Source organism: Cygnus olor, chromosome 1, assembly GCF_009769625.2.
Source record: "Cygnus olor isolate bCygOlo1 chromosome 1, bCygOlo1.pri.v2, whole genome shotgun sequence".
In the NCBI taxonomy this organism is placed as follows: domain Eukaryota; kingdom Metazoa; phylum Chordata; class Aves; order Anseriformes; family Anatidae; genus Cygnus; species Cygnus olor.
Window position 1 is genome coordinate 103,529,516 of NC_049169.1, and position 19,680 is coordinate 103,549,195.

General features: G+C 39.1%; 1 protein-coding gene across 2 annotated transcripts; it reads left to right on the top strand.

Moving 5' to 3' along the window:
• The first annotated feature begins 2,900 nt into the window (after positions 1 to 2,900).
• LOC121078837 (killer cell lectin-like receptor subfamily F member 1) lies at positions 2,901 to 19,132 on the top strand. Of its 2 annotated transcripts, XM_040575403.1 has the most exons (8): positions 2,901 to 3,074; positions 3,290 to 3,490; positions 9,827 to 9,904; positions 11,068 to 11,166; positions 12,079 to 12,219; positions 13,259 to 13,407; positions 14,147 to 14,259; positions 14,939 to 19,132. In XM_040575403.1, the coding sequence occupies exons 2-8, from the start codon at positions 3,409 to 3,411 to the stop codon at positions 15,069 to 15,071; spliced, it is 795 nt and encodes a 264-aa protein (XP_040431337.1). In that variant the 5' UTR covers positions 2,901 to 3,074; positions 3,290 to 3,408; the 3' UTR covers positions 15,072 to 19,132. The 2 variants fall into 2 exon arrangements, with proteins under 2 accessions (XP_040431337.1, XP_040431327.1); XM_040575393.1 differs by having other exon boundaries at positions 2,901 to 3,490.
• The last annotated feature ends 548 nt before the right edge of the window (positions 19,133 to 19,680 follow it).

Here is a 19,680-nt window from a genome sequence, read left to right on the forward strand (position 1 = left end):
CCCCGCTTACAGTTGTGATATAAACTTGTGAAGAAGCATTAAGATATTTGGGCAACTTTTTATTTATTTTTTAACGCAGGAGTAACAAACCAAAAATACTGTTATAACTGAATGATTAGATGTGAAAAGATGACAGTGAAGGCATAAATAATCTTAAATAGACTCATCTTGTGAAGCATTTATACTCCAAAATGCATCAGTAAAACACATTGGGCTGTCACAAGCAAAAATTGTGTTCAGATTTTTGCAATATTCATATTACAAAACTGAAGCTGTGACACTGTCTAAACAAACTAAATGAACTCTAGCAGAGTTTACAACAAATATCAATAATTTATTTTAAGACACATGGCACACAATGAAAGATTCTTGCTTTATGCAATGTAATGTTAGTCTGTTATCTGTAGTATTTTGTCAGGTAACATACAAGGAGGGGATTACAGAGAAGCTGGAGACAAACTCTTCTCAAAGGGCACAGCGAAAGGACAAGAAGCAATGGGCATAAATTACAGCCAGGGAGACTGTGATTGGGCAGAAGGAAAAATTTCTTCCTTCATGAGAGTGATGCAGCTCTGTTACAGGTGCCCAGGGAGTATGTGAGACCTCTGTCCATGGAGATCTCTAAAACTTGCTTGGACAAATCTCTGAGCAACCTGATCTAGCTGTGGAATTAGCCCTGCTTTGAGCAGGCACTGGACAAGAGGCCTCCAGAGATTCCTTCCTCCCCACATTCCTGCATGATCCTGAAGTGTGCAGACTGGTAATGCTCCATAGCCCCGGAGACCTGACCCTTCAAGCTGGAGGGAACTGCCACCCCCACACACGTGGGCATGGAAAAGGAAGCCTTCCCTCATCTCTGTGAGTAGTTGGTTGTTTTGCAGCCACTCATCCCTTGGCTCTGTAATGGCCTTTTCTAAAAACAGCCAGGATTGTTCCTTCTGGACTTAAAGTGCTATCAGCACCATACAGTGAGGAATAGATCAGTGGGTCAACCTTGGTGACCCACAGCTGGGTATTCATAAATAAAGTCAGCATTTAAACTGAAAACAAAGAACAGAATGAAAATACTTGCAGAGTTGAAAGTATTAATTCTAAAGGAAATACTTAAATTAAAATACTGTAGCAGTGCAAATATCCTTTTTAAAACTAAGAAAAAAAAAAAAACGAAACACCACAAAACCATGGTTTTGCTGTAGAATGGAAAGAATCCAAGAAAAATGCCCTTCAAAGGCTTCTATACCCCTATTCCTCCTAGAAATTAAAAATCACCTTCCTTTTCCTTAAGTCTTAACAGTGAGCAGAGCAAGTAGACTTCAAATCCAAAATGAGAAATGCTTATGGGTATTTTGTAAGTTTGCTGTGGAAAATAACTATTCATCATTTTTTTCAGGTAAGTGAGAACCTTTTAGTCATAAAGGATGTAATAGCCTGGTCTGCACCGCATGCTTATTGAGGTTACGTCCGGGTCTGAAAATGTATTTCAGCAGGGAGAGGAGAGGAGAGGAGAGGAGAGGAGAGGAGAGGAGAGGAGAGGAGAGGAGAGGAGAGGAGAGGAGAGGAGAGGAGAGGAGAGGGACGTTTAAAATAGAAACACAGTTTTTTTCCACTAGCTCAAAAAGACTCATGCTTGCACAGACTATACATGATTAGATCTCAATGGTTTTGAATCATTTAGGAGAGAGTGATGTGATAAAATGCTGCCTAGGTGTATATGAAATAATGGAAAGAAAGACTAAGAGCTCATGAAACCTCTTTGGCCTTTTAGCTCACCTGCTCTCCTTTATGGATCAAAGTGGAAAGAAAAAAAACAACAACAACAACAACAAAAAAAAAACAACTTTTTTTTTTTTTTTTAAGTTTCTTTTCTCCATTTCAGAGCATAAATATCCTGCTGCAAATGATGTTAAGAACTTCAGGGGCCCACGATGGAAACTGATTCAATCAGAGGGCAAATGCTTTGTGTCATGATTGGACCAGTCATACAGTTGGTATGTAGATTGTCATAAAACAAACATTATCAGTATCCAGTTAACAGTATCCACATCTGCATACTGATAACTTTGTGGCTGATAGAATAACAACAATTCAGATATGTTGCATATAAATTGTACCTGAGCAGTACTTCTGAGTAATTTGTTCCATGACTATCGAAGGTTCATTTTTTTCCCTAAACCTTTTTGTTTCTGTGCTTAACGCTGTTACCAACATTGAGAGTAGAAAGTGAAAAGATCAGTAATATAAGATCACAAAAATAAACCTTTTTTTTTTTTTTTTTAATCTATAAGGTTCTAATAGTCCCATTGAATGTAGTAGAAAATGAGAATAGGGTATGTAACAGAATAGAAATATTATTTTCAATTAAAATTAATAGGGTTGTAAACCCTATCTGTGCTGAATTCTGAAGGAATTTTCTAAGTGGGAATAAAGCACAAAAACAACAATATAGCTCTTAACAGGAAATTTCAGACCCTTCATGTACAGTACTTTATGTCTTTATGTTCTGAAACATTTTTTTAGGTTATAGAAGGGCCTTAAGTTTCAGTTCAAATCTGTGGTTTTTCTTTTCAATATAGAAGACAAAAACACTGTCATCAAAATATGCTGCAGCAAACACAGGCGTCACGACCAAGGAATTAAAAGGAACTCAGACTTTCTGACTGTGGAGTTAGTGTCAAACAGCGAACAGCTCAAACCACTTAATGAACAGCAACTCTGATCCTAGTAATTACTGATAGAGCAATATAAGAGCATTCAAACACTCTTGTAAAAGACATTGATTGTATTACTTTTTATTTTATTTAGAATTAAATGTATTGCACTGTTAATATCACCTAAATTCAGTTATTAAACAATTAGTGGATTGAGCGGGTTCGAATTTGAGTTGCCTTTTAAAAGCTCTAGCTGTGGTTGTAATTACATTAGCCCCAAAATGTCTTATACTGATACATATCTTGTTTATCTTCCTTTTAGGTAAATAAGTTACGTAAGATCATGCACACTAGTCTAATACATCCACAAGCCATATTGTACTGCTTTAACTATTTTGTGTGAACCAGAAGAGCTTTTGTACTTGTGTAAGTCCCTTTTTGTGTATTCCTAGAAACTTTCCTCTGTTTGGGCCATTTTATTTAATAAAAATAGTGTGTTTTTTGTTTTGTTTTTTCTTCTTCATTTTCTCCTGCATTCTGAAGGGCAAGAGATCATACAAGAAGAGACAGAATGGTGGCTGAAAACAGGCTTTGAAGCTGTATTGAAAGAAGTAACTTCCTTCCTTTTATCTCTTTCTCAGCGTTCCTCAGAGCCATAGCACAGCATATGTATACTTCTGGAGGCAGGCAAAGCTAATACAGGATGCAACCCACTGTATTAAACCTGCTCTTTCCATAACTCAGAGGGATTTGCTCATCAATGGCAGGCGATATCACGTATGTAGATGTAGCAATGCTACCCAGGGAAAGACCACGCACGCCTTCTCGGACATCAGTTCCAGGTAAAACATCTAATCAGCTCTTGGACAAATACTGTTTTCTCTCCCTCTGTTTCACTCTCCCTCTCTTTTCTTTTCTTTTTTTTCTTTTTTCTTTTCTTCTTTTTTCTTTTCTTTTCTTTCTTTTCTTTCTTTTCTTTTCTTTTCTTTTCTTTTCTTTTCTTTTCTTTTCTTCTTTTCTTTTCTTTTTTCTTTTTCTTTTTTTTTCTTTTATTTTCTTATTTTCTTTTCTTTTCTTTTCTTTTCTTTTCTTTTCTTTTCTTTTCTTTTCTTTTTTCTTTTCTTTTCTTTTCTTTTTTCTTCTCTTCTCTTCTCTTCTCTTTTTTCTTTTCTTTTCTTTTCTTTTCTTTTCTTTTCTTTTCTTTTCTTTTCTTTTCTTTTCTTTTCTTTTCTTTTCTTTTCTTTTCTTTTCTTTTCTTTTTTTTTCTTCTTTTTTCTTTTTTTTCTTTTCTTTTTTCTCTTCTCTTCTCTTCTCTTCTCTTCTCTTCTCTTCTCTTCTCTTCTCTTCTCTTCTCTTCTCTTCTCTTTTTCTTGTCATTTGATACTAAAAGAATGCTATAACATGCTGTGTGCAGAAGTCATGACAAGGGCAAGAAGTTGCAGATTGTGGAAGAGAACCTCGTGAGATACAAATCAGAAAAGTTGCTCTTAGGTCAGTATTGCTATGGAGCTCTGTCTCAGTTCTGGACTATTATTTTAAGTAACAGAACAAGAAGAAAAAAAAGTTGCAGCTTTTTAAACAAAGTGCATTATTTTTAATGTGTATACTATGTTTGAAAGCTGTTAGGATATGCTCCACCAAATTAACCTAGTCCAAAAAATCAGACCAATGCATTTTGTGATGTTTTCATGGAAAGAGGATACTAAACTTAATCAGAAAACTAGTGGCAGTCAAAAGTGCAGTCAGTGTCACTGAAGGAAACACTGAATGACTCCTAAAACCCTATTGCTCTTCCTCTTTGATTTTCCCGGAATCACATTATAGGTCTGCCACCACCTGAGCAAACAGAAAATGTATAATGGTCATAATAACATGATATTTTCATGCTTTTGATGATCGTTAGAAATTAATATATTTAGCAACATTGTATAATGAGCATTTTTAGAACATGTTGTTCTGCTTACAGCAAAGATTAATAATACTGATGATGCTCTGAATGCACATAAACAAATAATACACTATTTTTTATATTTGTGCAAAAGCTTTATCTGAAAGATAAAAACGAGTTCACTTGAATTAGATATCTAATGGAATAATCTACCTTACACTTTCTATTCGTACATTCACAGAGGCTGTTTGAACTGGTGTAACTTGTACAGTGCAAAGCACTGTACACTCAGAATTTTACCCAGTTTCTAGGGTGATATAATTTATTTGCAAAGAGAGACTGGTGTCAAATCTTGATTTGAAAACATCCAAACATGTTTCTTGATCATACTCTCTAAAGGAAATCTTGATTTTGAATCGGCCAGGGTTTAATTTCCAGTGGAAGTTCTCATTACTTTCTAGATAGTTCTCGTTAAACCTTTAATAGATTTTAGCACTCAGTATTTTCTCACATTAAATTACTAGCCAGAGTAGTTCATTCATCTCTCATTCTCCTTTTGCTTTTACATCTTTCATTGTAATTAGCTTTCTAAAGAATTCCAATCATTTTTGTGGATCTTCTCCTGTACATCCACCAGTGATTGCATCTCCTTTACAAAATATGAGCATCAGAAATATATATACTCAGTATTACTACAAGTCTCAGATGTGCTGTCTTAATTATACAGAGAAAATATCTTAAACAGCGTTTCCTTCACTACTTATAGATCGCAGTATCATCTTCTTTCACCCTAATATCTTGTTGTATTCAAACACATTTTATTCAACTGGGCCTGCATTTACAAGTCTGATGTGTGTCTTAATTAAATGTGTTGTTAAGATTTCTGTTATTTTTAAAATCTAAAATCTATCAGCAATATTTTTTCTACTTACTTTTGCACAAATGGAAGAAGCACTAAAGAGTATTAGACAATATTAGACCTAGCATCATAGAATCATAGAACAGAATCATAGAATATCCTGAGTTGGAAGGGACCCACAAGGATCATGGAGTTCAGCTCCTCAGTATAAGTTTAGAATATGCTAGAAATATCCCCTAATGACAATTAGTTCTGTCTTCTTCATTGACATATACTAACATAGATGTTATTGCTATTAAAGTGGACAAAACCTTGAGATGTTTTATCATGCATTAGAAAATTCAAATGAATGATTTCAGCTGCTTATTCCTTCCTTGAAGTTTTAACATTTTCACTGAAATTCATATATATTCATCCAGCTGGCAAGTATTCCTTTACTCCAAGAGGCCCATCAAAAGCAAAAGAGTTGTTTCTACCATGGGAAGAATGGGAGAAAACACAAATCCATCCACAGAATTTTCTGTAATTTTTAAAAATTCAGGGAAAAAAGAAAAAACAAATAAACATGAAATGTGACAGAGATGTTGACCAATGTTCTTGAAACATGCTTAAACTCACTGTAAATACTGCAGTTATTAGTGTTAAGGTACCCCACCGCATAGCGGCCCCTTACTGAGGTGCTCAACAATTCTTTAGAGCTAATGAGGGAGAGTTTGTGATCCATAAAACCCAACGTAATGAGCTAGGAACTGCCAAAAGCAGCCAATAGAGAGGACCAATGACTCAAGGTGCTGCTCAGTCAGCCATTTCTGGGTGTTAGATCCTTCCCTACGGGCTAGGAGAATCTCTCTCCAGTGTGGGCTGGGCTCAAGGCTGTTTTGGACAGAACAGCTTCTGCATACCAGACATGCTACTAGCATGTACCACTCGTTGTCACACCCTACACGAAGAAGTTTAAATGCCTTCTCCAGTGTGAAGACAGAATTTGAAGCCAGTTTTCACAGAGAGGGTCTCAGCTCCAAGGTGAATGCACTAACTACCAGCTGATGGGACTGTCTGTGGCAAGTGTCACAAGCTCTCCCTTTGGCTCTACGCTGACTGTGATACAATGAAATGTCCACTGGATCATGCCTATTATCCACAAATCCCCCTTTGCCAGACTTATGCCAGTCTTGCTCTTGGCCAGGGATATCTAGCTATCTTGCAGAAAAAGAAGCAGCTTTAAGATGGGCATGGTTAAAATTTTACCAGGGAGGAAGGAGAGCTGGCTTGAGTCACCACTGCAAATTCAGCAGATGAATACTCCAAGTTGTGGATTCCCAAACATCAGGCAAGACCTCAAATTACTGGGCTACTGGAAAGTCAAACATGCCCACCTCCTCCTGGCTGCACTGTGTATGAGCTTTATTAGATGTAATTTACTGGAGCAGATACTAAAAAAGCATGGGGTAGGGGCATAGCTAATTTGTCCTGCTAAAGTATAGCTGCTGTCAAGATTTGGTGCATATGAAAGATAAACTTGCTGGGGGCTGAATGTCTGCCAAGGTTCTGCAGTAGTTGAGTAGGTATTTTAAATATGTAAAATTTGGATTTGGGTGTGAAAGTCTATTTCCAGATACAGGGCCCAGTTCTTTTTCATCTTTTCTTTATCTGTGAGAGCTGGATTTGTTTTGGTCATATTATGCAGAGTTTCTTGGAGTTCTCCCATTTAGTATTCTTATCTCAAAGGTTATTTATTCAGTATATTTTAATAGGATACAGAAAAAGATTAAAAAAAAAAGAAATCACTGGTGGCACAGTCACAAAGAATCCATTAGTTTGCAGACCAATGATAAGAAAAGCTCAGTTATTGAAAACTATTGGGATAAACATGACAGAGTGGACAAAATGTTTAAACACTGTTTACCACAATGTAGGAATAAAACATGTCTGTGGATATAAATTTGTGAGGCTGCATCCAGAAGAGTGATAGAAATGAATTAGTTGTGATCCTGTTCCAACTTGAAAGTCAGCACTAGGTCATTACACAATCTGTTGGACTTCGGCAGTTGGTCAGGTGCTCTGAATTAGGACAAGTTCCGAGCTAGAGCTCTGAATGCTCTAGCAGGTCATGTTGAGTGGGTGGTACTATCTGTGCACAGGCTTTGGGGGACTAGCAGGTGCTACTGTGTTGCATGTGCTTCAAAACACATCTAAAAGTAGAAAAGTGTTACACAAATACATCCATTTTCTAATGAAAGACTCAGACAGTTTGCACTTCCTAGTGTATTCAAGAAATGTTTGAGAGCAACCTGATTATTGCCCATAACTGATTACATACAAGGCATTTCATCTAGAAAAAAAAATAAAAATAAAAAATTGGGAGTTCAATTCCATCATCTCACTATCCTACAAATAGTTGTAGGCTGCATTTATTTTGCCCCCTAGCTACTTGTACCCCTCCATATATTCCTTGGCCCCTTGCGGGTGCTCCATGCCCTGGCCATCTTACCATCCACCCTCTGCTGGACCCTTTCCAGCTTTCCCAGACTCCCTAAACTGGGTGGCCCCCATCTGGACACAACATTCCAGCCGTGGCCACAACAGCAGCAAGTGGAGCAGCACAGAAACTTTCCCTGCCCTGCAAGTCAGGGCTCTCCAGACTGAACCATGCTGGTGGCTTGCACCACTGTGATAATGATACACTGCTGGCTGAGATTCAACCTGATTTCCTGTCGACCACAAGAGCACAATTGCTGTAAAGCCTGACTTTCTGGTGTGAATGAACTGCCAGGAGCACTCCCAATCTGCACATTCACAAAGTAGAAGCTTCCAGTAAACAGAAATATCTTTCTGCACTTGATGATTTGCATATAGAAAAGAAGTGAAATTTCAGTTTTAGTAAGTGACAGAGGTCTCCACCTAGAACCAGGGCTCCTTGTTGCTGAACTAGGTAAGGGTGTGTAAGCATCCGGCAAAATTCAGGTTACGTGGTATTTTCAAACCACTTGCTGACTTCTGAGGACTTGACATTCAAATGGTCATGTGCCAATACAGACTATAATAGAAATAATCTCTTTTTTGAAACATTTAGATTACATGGATAAGATTTTTTTAAATTATTTATACTGTTTGAAATGTGTTCTTTACATTTTTAAAGGAAAGTACCTTTATTTGGGAGAGAAAATATTTAGCAATAGTAACAGACTTTCTGAAGTATGTATTTTTGAAAAAGTGTCTCCATTTATAGGGGTAGTGCATTTAAATATTTAGAAGTCCCCACTACTGTACTTTGAAAAATATTTACATCCTAAGAAGAAAAATGCTTACAAGCATTTCTTTCTGAAAACAGTTACTTATCTGTACAGTTAAATGTAATTTAGAAATTTTCTGTAGTTCACTGAGCCAATAAATTGTAATACATCAAACAACAAAATGTATCAGGCAATGTTCTCTAAAACATAGGAGGTCTTACCTCTATGAATAAACCTCATTTTCCATTCAGTACTCCTCATTATTTTTCTTACATTAAACTTCTCCACACTTCAGCAACTCATATCAAATGCTACCTCATTTCATCCCAGTGAAACTCTCTTCATTTTTTTCTGCCAAGTTCTTCCCTGACCAGTGACACTATGTAAAACACAAAGTACTTCTTAAAAACCCAATGATCAGAAACCAAGGATGTAGCCCAGAAGCTTATTCTTTATTCAGCTTGATTAAAACCCACTATTTATGGAGAGAAGATCAATGTACCAAAGGTCCAAATACCATCCATAAAATTAGCTAGTAGCCCTACTAAATACCTGGTGAAAGCAAAATTGAAAATGTGCTCAGTAGTGAAATCATGTGCATCTAACTCACACCACTCTATTTTAATTGCTTTTCTTGCTTTGTTTTGGCAATGTGCATTTGGAAAGGGATGCCTTAAATCAGCAGGTCCATTCCTCTGCTAACACAGGCTTCACATAACACTCTAGCATAAAAATTCACAGGCCAGAACCACCTTGCTGCAGAAGTATTTCTGTGAATTGCAGTTTTCCCTTTGCGGTCCACCTGCTTTGCAAAGCAATCACAGCTCTGCTGCCCAATAAGTCTCTATGGTACCTCTTGAGAGGGCTTGGCAACATTGGGAAGCTTTCTATGGCTGGTACTGAGGTCTTAATGAAACTTCAGCCTGGCTGCCTCCTGGTCCAGCCATACAGCACCCAATTAGTTCAAGCAAAGATTATGGAGGAGGCTTTTAGTTACTTCCTGACAGCAGCAGGAAATGATAAGTCATCATCTTGCCTGTTTTTTTTTTTTTAAAAAAAAGAAAAAAAAGCTGAACCAGCAGCTCTGGAAATGCATGTCCCTTTTTATACGGACTCCATCTCCTGTATAATTCTTTCTTCTTTCTCCACTTAATGGCTCATTCAACCACAAATGTTAGCATTTCCCTACTCCTTACAGGAAACATGATCACGTACGCTGAACTGCGCGTGAAGACAAAACCCAAGGGGTGCAGCAGATCAGAGATTTCCGTTTCTGGTATTGTACTATTTTGTTTGGTTGTCGGTTACTAATTATAGTTTGGTCTTTCCTATTACCCAACAGTAAAACCTATTATCAAGAGTCTTTACATACAAACTCCCAGTAAGGAATTGATTTCTCATTTTGTATGGTCACGTTTCTTTTCACTGGGTTTTCAGATTATCCTGCAAAAGTGATATTGAAAAAGATTTAAAAAATATTTTTAGTGCCTTTGTGCCCTGAATTAAAAATTTAGCAAAGGAAAGTAAAATTCTGCATTGTTTGAAGAACCCTCCTATAAGTACAGACTCTCCTCTATCTCTGCAGGAGCAGCTGTAGGGGGGCTTGGGAAGTAGCCTAATACCCAGAGCACTATTTGTAGTCCCAGCTCTCTACTTGCAGTCTGTGCCCTGAGGGTTGTCACCCTCTCTACTGAAGGACATTTGCAAAACAAGGCCAGACCCATGGAGCTCTGTGAGCTAAGAGGGAACATTGCAAATACATCTCAGGCAGTTGGAGAACGGGGCAGTTTCTCATCTCACCCTGGAAAGATCAGAAAAAGAGTAGTTATGAAAGCATAACTTTGTGGGTTGTGGAAATGACACCTTGACCCCAAATTTCCTCGGGTCCTGCCTTTTCCTGGGTATTACGCTCTCAGAAACTGATGAATGCCAAATGGCTGGAGAGATACTTGACCAACTGTATTTCTCTGTGCTGTGCCATCAGTGTGGGATCTTTGCCTTTTATGTGAGTTTGGGTAAGTTAGCTTTCAGCCACATGGCAAGCGCTTTAACACAGGAGAGCATGGCCAGAGAGCATACCACAGATCATTCCTGACATCTCCCTGGAATTGCTCTGCGGGGCTTTGCAGGGTGTGAGTGGGTAGATGGGAAGAGGCAATGCTTGAAAAATTATCTCAAAAGAGAAAAAGAGAATTCTTAATGGAATAACTGGTTGAAAATCATTTGCTTTTTCTGACAACAGGATCTTTCAACTTCACTTTCACCTACGCAAAATAGATGCAAATTGTTGATAAGTAAAATGTCCCCACATACTCCAAACGGCAGAGTTATTTTAGATGATTTCTCTGTTGTTTCCACATTAGAAGCAGTCATACATGAAGGCAGTGCTAACTTTTGTAATGCAAATTGCTTAAGCCACTCTTCCCCTTGTCTTTCCAGGCTGCAAACAGCAGCGCTCAGCCTGGTTCTATGTGGCATTGGCCCTGGGATTTCTTGTGCTCATTCTGCTGGTCACCATGGCTGTGCTAGCAAAGCAATGTGAGTAAATCCTACCATCAGTTTCATCTCTTTATTATAGGCATGGTTAAACCTCACAAAAAGAGTGATACCAAAAAAAACGTCCTTTAGTGTTGCATCAAAGGTGTCAAGTTATACACAGATACAGGAAAATAATTCTAGTGTTCCAAAGGCAACATTTGCTACCTGACATTTAATATACAGAGCACAGATGAAGGGGAATTGCTGCAGTCTACCTCATCATCAATAGTGCTCAAAGGCTGTAGAGGCAGACTTCAAATCACTAGGATAATCAGAGCATCTGACCTTCCTGAATTACAAGTTAAAAGTTGCATCCATGGTGCTACTTCGAGTCTATTTCTCTTAATTACTTTGTGGGTTTGAATAAATAATTAAAAAAAGGAAAAAAAAAAACAGACTTCAGGTTATTTCAATTAATCAGACATCCTGGTACTAGTAATATCACAGCCCAGACCATGTTCTAGCTATTTAAGAACTAGTTCCAGAGAATATATTAATTTATTAAATATTTATTAATAAATATATATTTATTATATATATTAACTTAATTTAATTTCCAGAGAATATATTAATTTCCTAAGAGAAAACAGCCTTGAAAAACTTCAGAAAAAAACCACATACTTCCCCAACAAAAATTCCTACCAAAATATCATTTCTTCTTTATACATCCAGCTATCAAATGTGGCATAAACCTATTTTCATTTCCTGTACTCACCATATCTTTCAGCAGCTACACCCTTTGCCAGGCAGTTATACTCACTGAACATACTCACAACTGGGTGTTCATACCCCTCCACATGTGTATACACACACATCTCACAGTCACAGTATAACACTGGATGCAAAGACTGTATTTCCCTGACCCTGTTGTTAATCGTAATCTCTATTTTTATTTCATTTTGTTTCTTCAAGTTTTGGAAGGCAGAGCAGAAAAATCAGAAATTTTGTCCCAGTATGGTCCAAATAGCACTGACAATCACATTTCTTCAGAGAAAACAGTCTCGGTGGTGCTCCTGAAATGGCTAATGGAGGAACTGTGTGAAGATGGAAAAGGTGAGGAAAGTTAGTCCTTTCACACTATGAAAGATGTGCTGTGTACACACTTTTGTGGTCTCTGTTCCCATTTCTATGACAGCCCGCAGTTTATAGGAAATCACTGGTACTACCCGGGGAGCACGGTGTTCCTCCATAGGAGAAGTGGTGAGTGGATCTAAACTAATATTTTAATGATGTCAGTGTTGCTCTTTTTTGGTATATACAATTTTCAGTACTTTCTTTGACCTTTCTTTCTGTCAAAGGCTGCTGTCAGAAATGTCATCTATCATAGCCTCCCTGTATCTTAGAGAACACTTTCCAGACAATAACTGTTTGCAAAGAGTAGGTGGGATTTAAATTTCCTACCCTTTTGCAAGAATCATGCAGGGGAAGACCTTACTGGTCTTTTCACCATGGATCTATTATTTATTAGTAAACATTAATGCATTTCTGAGTGTTGATTTTAATGAGAAAAAAAGATATAGACACTGTTACTTTGAAACATTAAAGGAAGCCAGGACAGAAAATGTGAGGGATGTTCCTCACAGATGCTGTGAGTGAAACAGAGAGTATATCTGGGAATAACAGCATTCACCTTAATTCACTCTAATTCTTTTAATAATTCTAATTCTAATATCACTCAGTAAAGCATCTGTAGTTTTCAGTCACCTCATATGTAAAATCTATACACTCTGCATCATGTCATATAGCATGGTATCTCTTCACAAGGACTGCAAGAGGGAGATGAATGTCTTCGCAGCCCTCTAGGTCCTCCCTGTGCACATCCATCTGGGATATCCATCAGGGAGGGGGGAGCGAGGAGTTGTGCAGTGGGAACACACAAGTGCATAGCATCAAGGCAAGGGATTGGGAAGCTGAGAACAGGAGTGATAGAGGAGCCTTCAAACCTCACAACCTTCCGCTGCCAGTGAACCCACGCTTTGGACCGAAGGTTGACCGCTTTTGGACCAGCCAGCCTGGCATGTGAACATAAAATGCCACAGGGCAACTGGAACAAGTAATGGTGTGAGCTATGTTTCCCTCTCTCCATCTACAGAAACATGTGAGCTGTGTCCGCCAGGGTGGCAACTACACAGGGGAAGGTGTTACTACTTCTCTGAGGAGGCTGTAAGCTGGGATGACAGCCAAAGAAACTGTCTAGCTAAGAAATCCCGTCTTCTTGTCATTGAAGATGAAATTGAGATGGTAAGTCTTGCAGCAGCCCTAAAAAATGCACCACAAGCATCTACCTTAGCCAAACATTTCTCCAGGTGAACCTCCAAATGCTGCCCAAATATCAGGTGTACACACAGCCAAGCAAGAGCCTTATCAGGTGCAGAGCATCTGACTCCCTATGGACAGGACTTCATTTCAGAGAGGGTCAAGAGAAGAAATAGAGAGAAGCACAAGAGGAGCAAGTGTGGAAACCACCACAGTTTTGACTGGGAAGAGGAAATGCTGGGCCTTCCCACTCATCTCCAATACTTGGCTCTGGGAAGAGAGGTTTGATTTGACTACTGAATGGAAATTCAAACAGTCAAACCTTCATCCCATTTTTCTTTGGAAATGTGAGTATCAGGGTATGACTAAATGGCAGGTCATGGCTCTTCTGAGAAACTCTTTGTTCTTTGAGGAACAAGACTACCTTAAATCTTTGCAGTCTGGCTCACTAGAGTGTGAAACATCACTGAGGCCATTTCCAGTTGTCGAAGGTTTTTTTGACAGCTGGCAAGAAGCTAGTTGGTCTGAGCACCAGCCTAAATCAAATCTCTGTGGGTGGTCATGTGTATAAGCCACTGTAATGGGCTGCTTTGCTGTAACTGGATCCCTGCCCTTTCCCTTCATGTGAGGGACTACATTGAAAGCTGTGTATGGGACAGGACAGGGACCTGAACACAGCAGAAAAACTCTGTTGTTGAATAACATATTTCTGCTTGTTCCACAGGAATTTATAGATAATAAAGAGAAAGATACCAAATATATATGGATTGGGTCAAAGGTGGAAGATGAGAAGAAACAACAAAATTTGCTTGAAGATCCCAGAGTAAAAGAGAACAGGTGATTACTGGTTGCGAGTTTGAAGGGGAAGGTATCTTTGGCAAAAGCAATGGTGTATTACTCTGCATGGAAATATAACTCTGAGCCCAAGCTCTTTTCCCAAAGTATAGATCTAGTCCTGCAGTCTCAGGCACCTATTTTGGGTCTCTTTCACTGACAGTTTAAACAGATCCTGCTGGGCACCTCTGCAAACACATTTGTCCTCTGCCTGCAAGACCAACCACAGCCACAGTTTTTGTGTATATGAATACAAAGGGACATTGTTACACACTTCTCCCATTAAAAATCACCATCACCAAACTCTCTGTGTGTAGACTGTGCATACCACCTCCACTGAATGTGATGTCTGTCACATAGAGTTGGTGCTGGGATTCGTGCAGCTGAAGGGTCCTTCTCCAGCTTCTCACTATTACATTACATTGCAGTTCATCACCATGGCTGCATGCAGAGATTTTTTCACGTTTCTTACACTAATGTTCATGAGAATCAATCCTTCAGTGGCCAGAAGGATTGATTATGGGTGCCCATCCCACCTATGCACGGTTGTAGAGGAACTGTACTTCAACATGTCACTGAATGTGCTTTCCCCAATACCCTGACCCAGTATATTACCCGTATTTTTATCCAGTACTGAATTTAAAGCTGACAAGTCATTATATCCTTCTTGTTCTCTCATCAGCTTAGCTACAAATAGAATTGGGACTGACGAGAACTGTGCTGTTTACAGAAAAAAAAATATGATCCAAACGGACAATTGCCAGACTTTAAAGAAGTGGATCTGTAAGAAAAATGCAACTTTGTTGGCTCTCTAAGCTAAATTGTCAAACAATAGGCAGAGCTTTTCGTCAGGAGACCCGTTTTGCTGACAAAACAACAATTAATCAATGTAAATAATTTTATGAAACTTGTGCAGAAATTTGAATTCTGCCATTCTGTGCTCGCTAAGGCCATGTCTGATAAAATCAGGGAACACAGAAGTTGCCAAGTGTTAGCGTGAAGGTCATGCAACAGGACTGTGAGTCAGCACGTGTGGCTCTGGGAGTGCTGAGCATTCCCATGGACAGACATCAGCAGCAGCTCTCTCTAGGCAAAGACGGGATACGAGATATGTGAGGATGAACACTGTACACGAACTGTATGATATGCAAGAAACATGCCATCTGTGAGGGCTGAAGACTGTGCTGGAGCCCACTGCTTTTGTATATGGCCCTGAGGCAGACTTTGCTGAGGCACATTTTATTTGGGTTTCAATATTTTGGTGTTTTCTGAAGGGCTGGAAGAAAATGATTTTACTAGACAGCGTCTCATACTTATTCAGAGCCAACCTGCATGGCTGCTGGGTATAGAGGTACTGGACCAAGCACAAAGTGACCCATAACACTTGTGGCTAATAGTCTGATGGCTCCCATCTTCTTCTAATGTTGAACCTTGTGACCTGAAACAAAGCTCTGAGCTAAGGAAGAGATTTGGACCATAAGACAAGATCGCAGAGGAACAGTAGCAAGGAAATGAAGATGGTGGCCTGCCTTTCCTCCTACATTTTGTCCCTTTATGTTGTGAATTCTTTGACATGGAACTCTAAGTACTGCCTGAGAGATGTGATGAGATATTGAAGATAAAGTTTAGTGAAATTAATGACTGTTGATGCAGTCAGTAAATAAGATGCTTGGTCACTCAATTTTCAGGGACACACACTATTTCTGGACCTACAATGAAAAAATGCTAACAGCAATCTGACTTACTGTCTTTTTAAGATTAATATATTTGAAAAAAAATGAAAAAATGTCATGAATAGATTTCAAAGAAGTCACGCAAGTAACTTGTTCCAATTTTTACAAATACCTTAGTCTAATAAGAGTAACAATTACTCTAGATTTCTAGCTAGCATATGTCTTTAAAATGAGTAACCAGTCAGAGTGCAAATATTTGCACCACTGTTGAAACATTTCCAGTGACTCATGTTCAACAATGAGAGCAAGTAATGTGTAAACATGGAAATTAAAACAACAACAACAAAAAACAAACATATAGGGGAAAATGGAAGTGGAGGTGTAATAAAACTGCTTTCCTCCTGTTTGCAAATCATGTACCTCCACTTGGGTATTCACAGGGCCCTGAAGGCACTAATAGGCCCTAAGAGTCCTGACAGCTTCTGCTGAGACTCCCACCCAGATCTCCTTCCCATGGGCCCAAGAAGATTATTTAGTCTCAGGCCTGGAGTCAGTCTCTGCCTGGGCTATGTCATAGATGTACTGTCTCCAGTCTTGCCTTCCTGCCTCATTTCTTGGATGGATCTTGAACCTTTGTTGTTGATATCTTGTCTCCTGGATCCCTCCTTCTAAGAATGTTCTAATTTGTCTCCAGTCCTCTCTTTGTCCCTGCCTGCTGGATGAACCCTACACCCACAGTATAGTCTTGTCCCTAGCCATGTCTCTGGCCCTGTTGCTCCTGACTGGATTCCCTGAGTCAGAATCCTGGACCTGCCTCATTACTTGCTTTGCCTGGGACCATTGAAGGACACTGTTATCAGCACCCTGCTCTACCTGCTGTTTTCAGCCCCTACGGGACTGTGCCTGGTTGATGAAAGCATTGCCTGTGCAAGGTTTGTCCTCTGCTCCTGGCTCACCTTGCCTTTGGTATATTCCTATTTACACCAGCTGCTTCTGAACATACCAAGCCCCACAGGTGGCACCTCAGATCTATTGTACAAATCAAGCAATGAATTTTGTATTCTTGCAAATGCTCTTTTCACTGTTGGAGTGCATAATTTCTGCTCTACAAGTTTTATGTCCCGTAACAATACTGAGGGGCTAGGGGGACCTCTGAATTCCTCTTGTCCATACAAAGATGCTCAGCAGTCCTCTGTCTACCTCAAACACCCACTGAAGTGCCTTGCAAACCCTGTTACGCACAAGTTCACCCAAATGAAAGACATGATTCTTATGGCAGACTGTATCCCATTTATTTGTATATTTCCAGACTCTAAGTGAAGTTGTGTGTGTGAACTTTGTTTTCTTATTACAGCAGCAGTGAGTAGAAAAAGATCTCCTCCTCCAAATGGAGAGGTGAGTTACCAAACCTTAGACAGGTGGCTCTCCTAGCGAAGAGAAAAGCACATCCTTGTTTCTTCTCTGCTGGATACTTGGCACTATTTCTTATAGTCAAAACAACAAGTTGGTTTATTTAATTTAACAAAGACTTGTGCAAGGGAAAAATGAACACAGTCCAATCTGAATATTTTATTGGAGCAAAGAAAACCAACTCTTCCACAGTATGTTTGAGTCTTGTTCACTGATACTGATACACTGACTGTATTAGTCATGAAGCATAGCAGTGGTGGCTGTTCAATAGGGAAGCAAAACAGGGAGACTGCATTTCAATATGCTTCTCTTCAGGTATGCTTTGATTAAAAAATACTAGTGTGACATCTGAGTCCTATCTGATAAAATATCAAACACTTCTGATGTGAAAGCTAATATTCAAAAAGCTCAAACTAAACTCTGAATCTCTAGTTTCGTATTCTCAGACAGTGGGGCCAAACAGCTGAGGCATTCTCATACATACAAACTGCTGCCTTGCAAAAGTGTAAAATCTACTTTTCCATGCTTACAGACAGGGTTGCTTAAGCAAAAAAAATAATTTTTTTAACCCTTTCTATTTCAAACAGCATCTCTTCAAATGCCCCTAAAGTTAACTCTACTACGTTGTGCTTACCACAATAAGACACTGAATTCTTACCTCGTTTCATAGAATCATACAATATTTTTTAGAAAAAGGCACTCCAAGGCCCTTTTGGGGCCAGCTGGGGAGAGTTTCTAAGCTGCCAGGGTTTTACTACAGTTTTATGTGCTTTTACACTGTCTCTGTGTGGTGAACTGTGTGTGGAAAAAATGACAAACCATAAAATACCGTAACATTAAAATCAAAGGTGCTACTCTTAACAAAAAATGCACAGACTGGAATTAAAGACCTTGTTAGCACCAAGAGAGATAAATAAGCCCAATATGGCTTTCAAAATATAAAGCCTTTAGCTCATGTTTACTGTGGAACACATAATTAAAGGCAGCTGCAGTTTCCAAGGTATGTTGATTCATACCTGTACCAGATGTGTGGTGCCCATCTGGAGGGCTGTGGTTAGTGCCTGTAACCTGCGATGAGTAACTAACAGACACACTCACAAGTGAGCTCATGGCATGAAGTACCACTTTTTTACCATGCACGTGACTGCAACTTAGAACAAAAGTTTCATGATATATGCCATAACACCAACAAACTGACACCCTTCCCTCACTTCATGTGGCTCTTAGTGAGTTCTTAGCTGCACCGAAAACAAAGAGAAGACAGAATACAGCAGTATGTGAGCCTTGAAACTCAGAGACCAGGGAAACTACCTACACAAGAAAGGACCCTCCGTATTTTAGCAACTCACCTCTCAAACAGCTGTAGACTCACTGAACATTTGAAGACCTCAGAAAACTAACAATATTACATTAAATTTACAGGCTTCTGCTGACCTGCACAAATAAAAACCTGTTGTGGTGTTAGAATCCATCCATGGACACTGATGTCCAACAGTGCACTTATTTATGGACACACAAAGATGCTAGGGAGGTAGTAGGCGTGTGTAAGTGAGAGTTTTAAAGGCAAAGAGATCCTCTTTTGAGATACTAACCGCTTGATGCAGTCTATGTTCCATAAGCACAACACGACAGCTTTTCTTAAGATCTTTAAAGCTAAAGATTAAAAAGTGAATGTCACCATCAGCGTTACTGACTTCCTTTCAAACGAAAAAAACAACGTAACTTTCCCCTGCAGAATGTAGTATCAGCAACTAAAGACTCATTTGAAAAACTGTTGTTCTCCTTGTGTTAAAGAAAAAAAAAAAAAAAAGAGAGAGGTAAAAAAGAAAAACTCAGTTCATCATGCATGCAGAGACAGACTTGTTCTACATGAAGAAAAAGCAAGGAAAACGTCTGAAATGAACAAGATACTTTTTCTCAATGGAGAAAAAAACATATTATTCCAGGGTACTTAGAGACTACCTTTCTATATGCATTGTAGACAAGTCCTGGATTGCTGGATTTTATGGCAAATACTTCTCAAACCATGTTGTGGTTTAACCCTGGTAGGCAGCCAAGCACCAAATAGCCGCTTGCTCACTCTTCCCAGGTGGAATAAGGGAAAGAATCAGAAAAGTAGAAGTGCGAGAACTCATGGGTTTGGAGGAAGAGAGTTTACTAGGTAAAACAAAAGCCATGTATGCAAGCAAAACAAAACAAGGAATTCATTCGCTACTTTCCATTGGTGGGCAGCCATTCAGTCACTTCCCGGAAAGCAGGGCTCATCATGCATAATGGGAAGACAAACACCATCACTCCAAACATCCCCCACCTCCTCCTCCATAATCCCAGCTTTTATTGC

Coding starts and splice junctions, on each gene's coding strand:
- LOC121078837 (XM_040575393.1), top strand. CDS start 3,409: ATGGCAGGCGATATCACGTATGTAGATGTAGCAATGCTACCCAGGGAA. Junction 9,905..11,067: donor ATCAGAGATTTCCGTTTCTG/GTATTGTACTAT, acceptor TTGTCTTTCCAG/GCTGCAAACAGCAGCGCTCA. Junction 11,167..12,078: donor GGCTGTGCTAGCAAAGCAAT/GTGAGTAAATCC, acceptor TGTTTCTTCAAG/TTTTGGAAGGCAGAGCAGAA.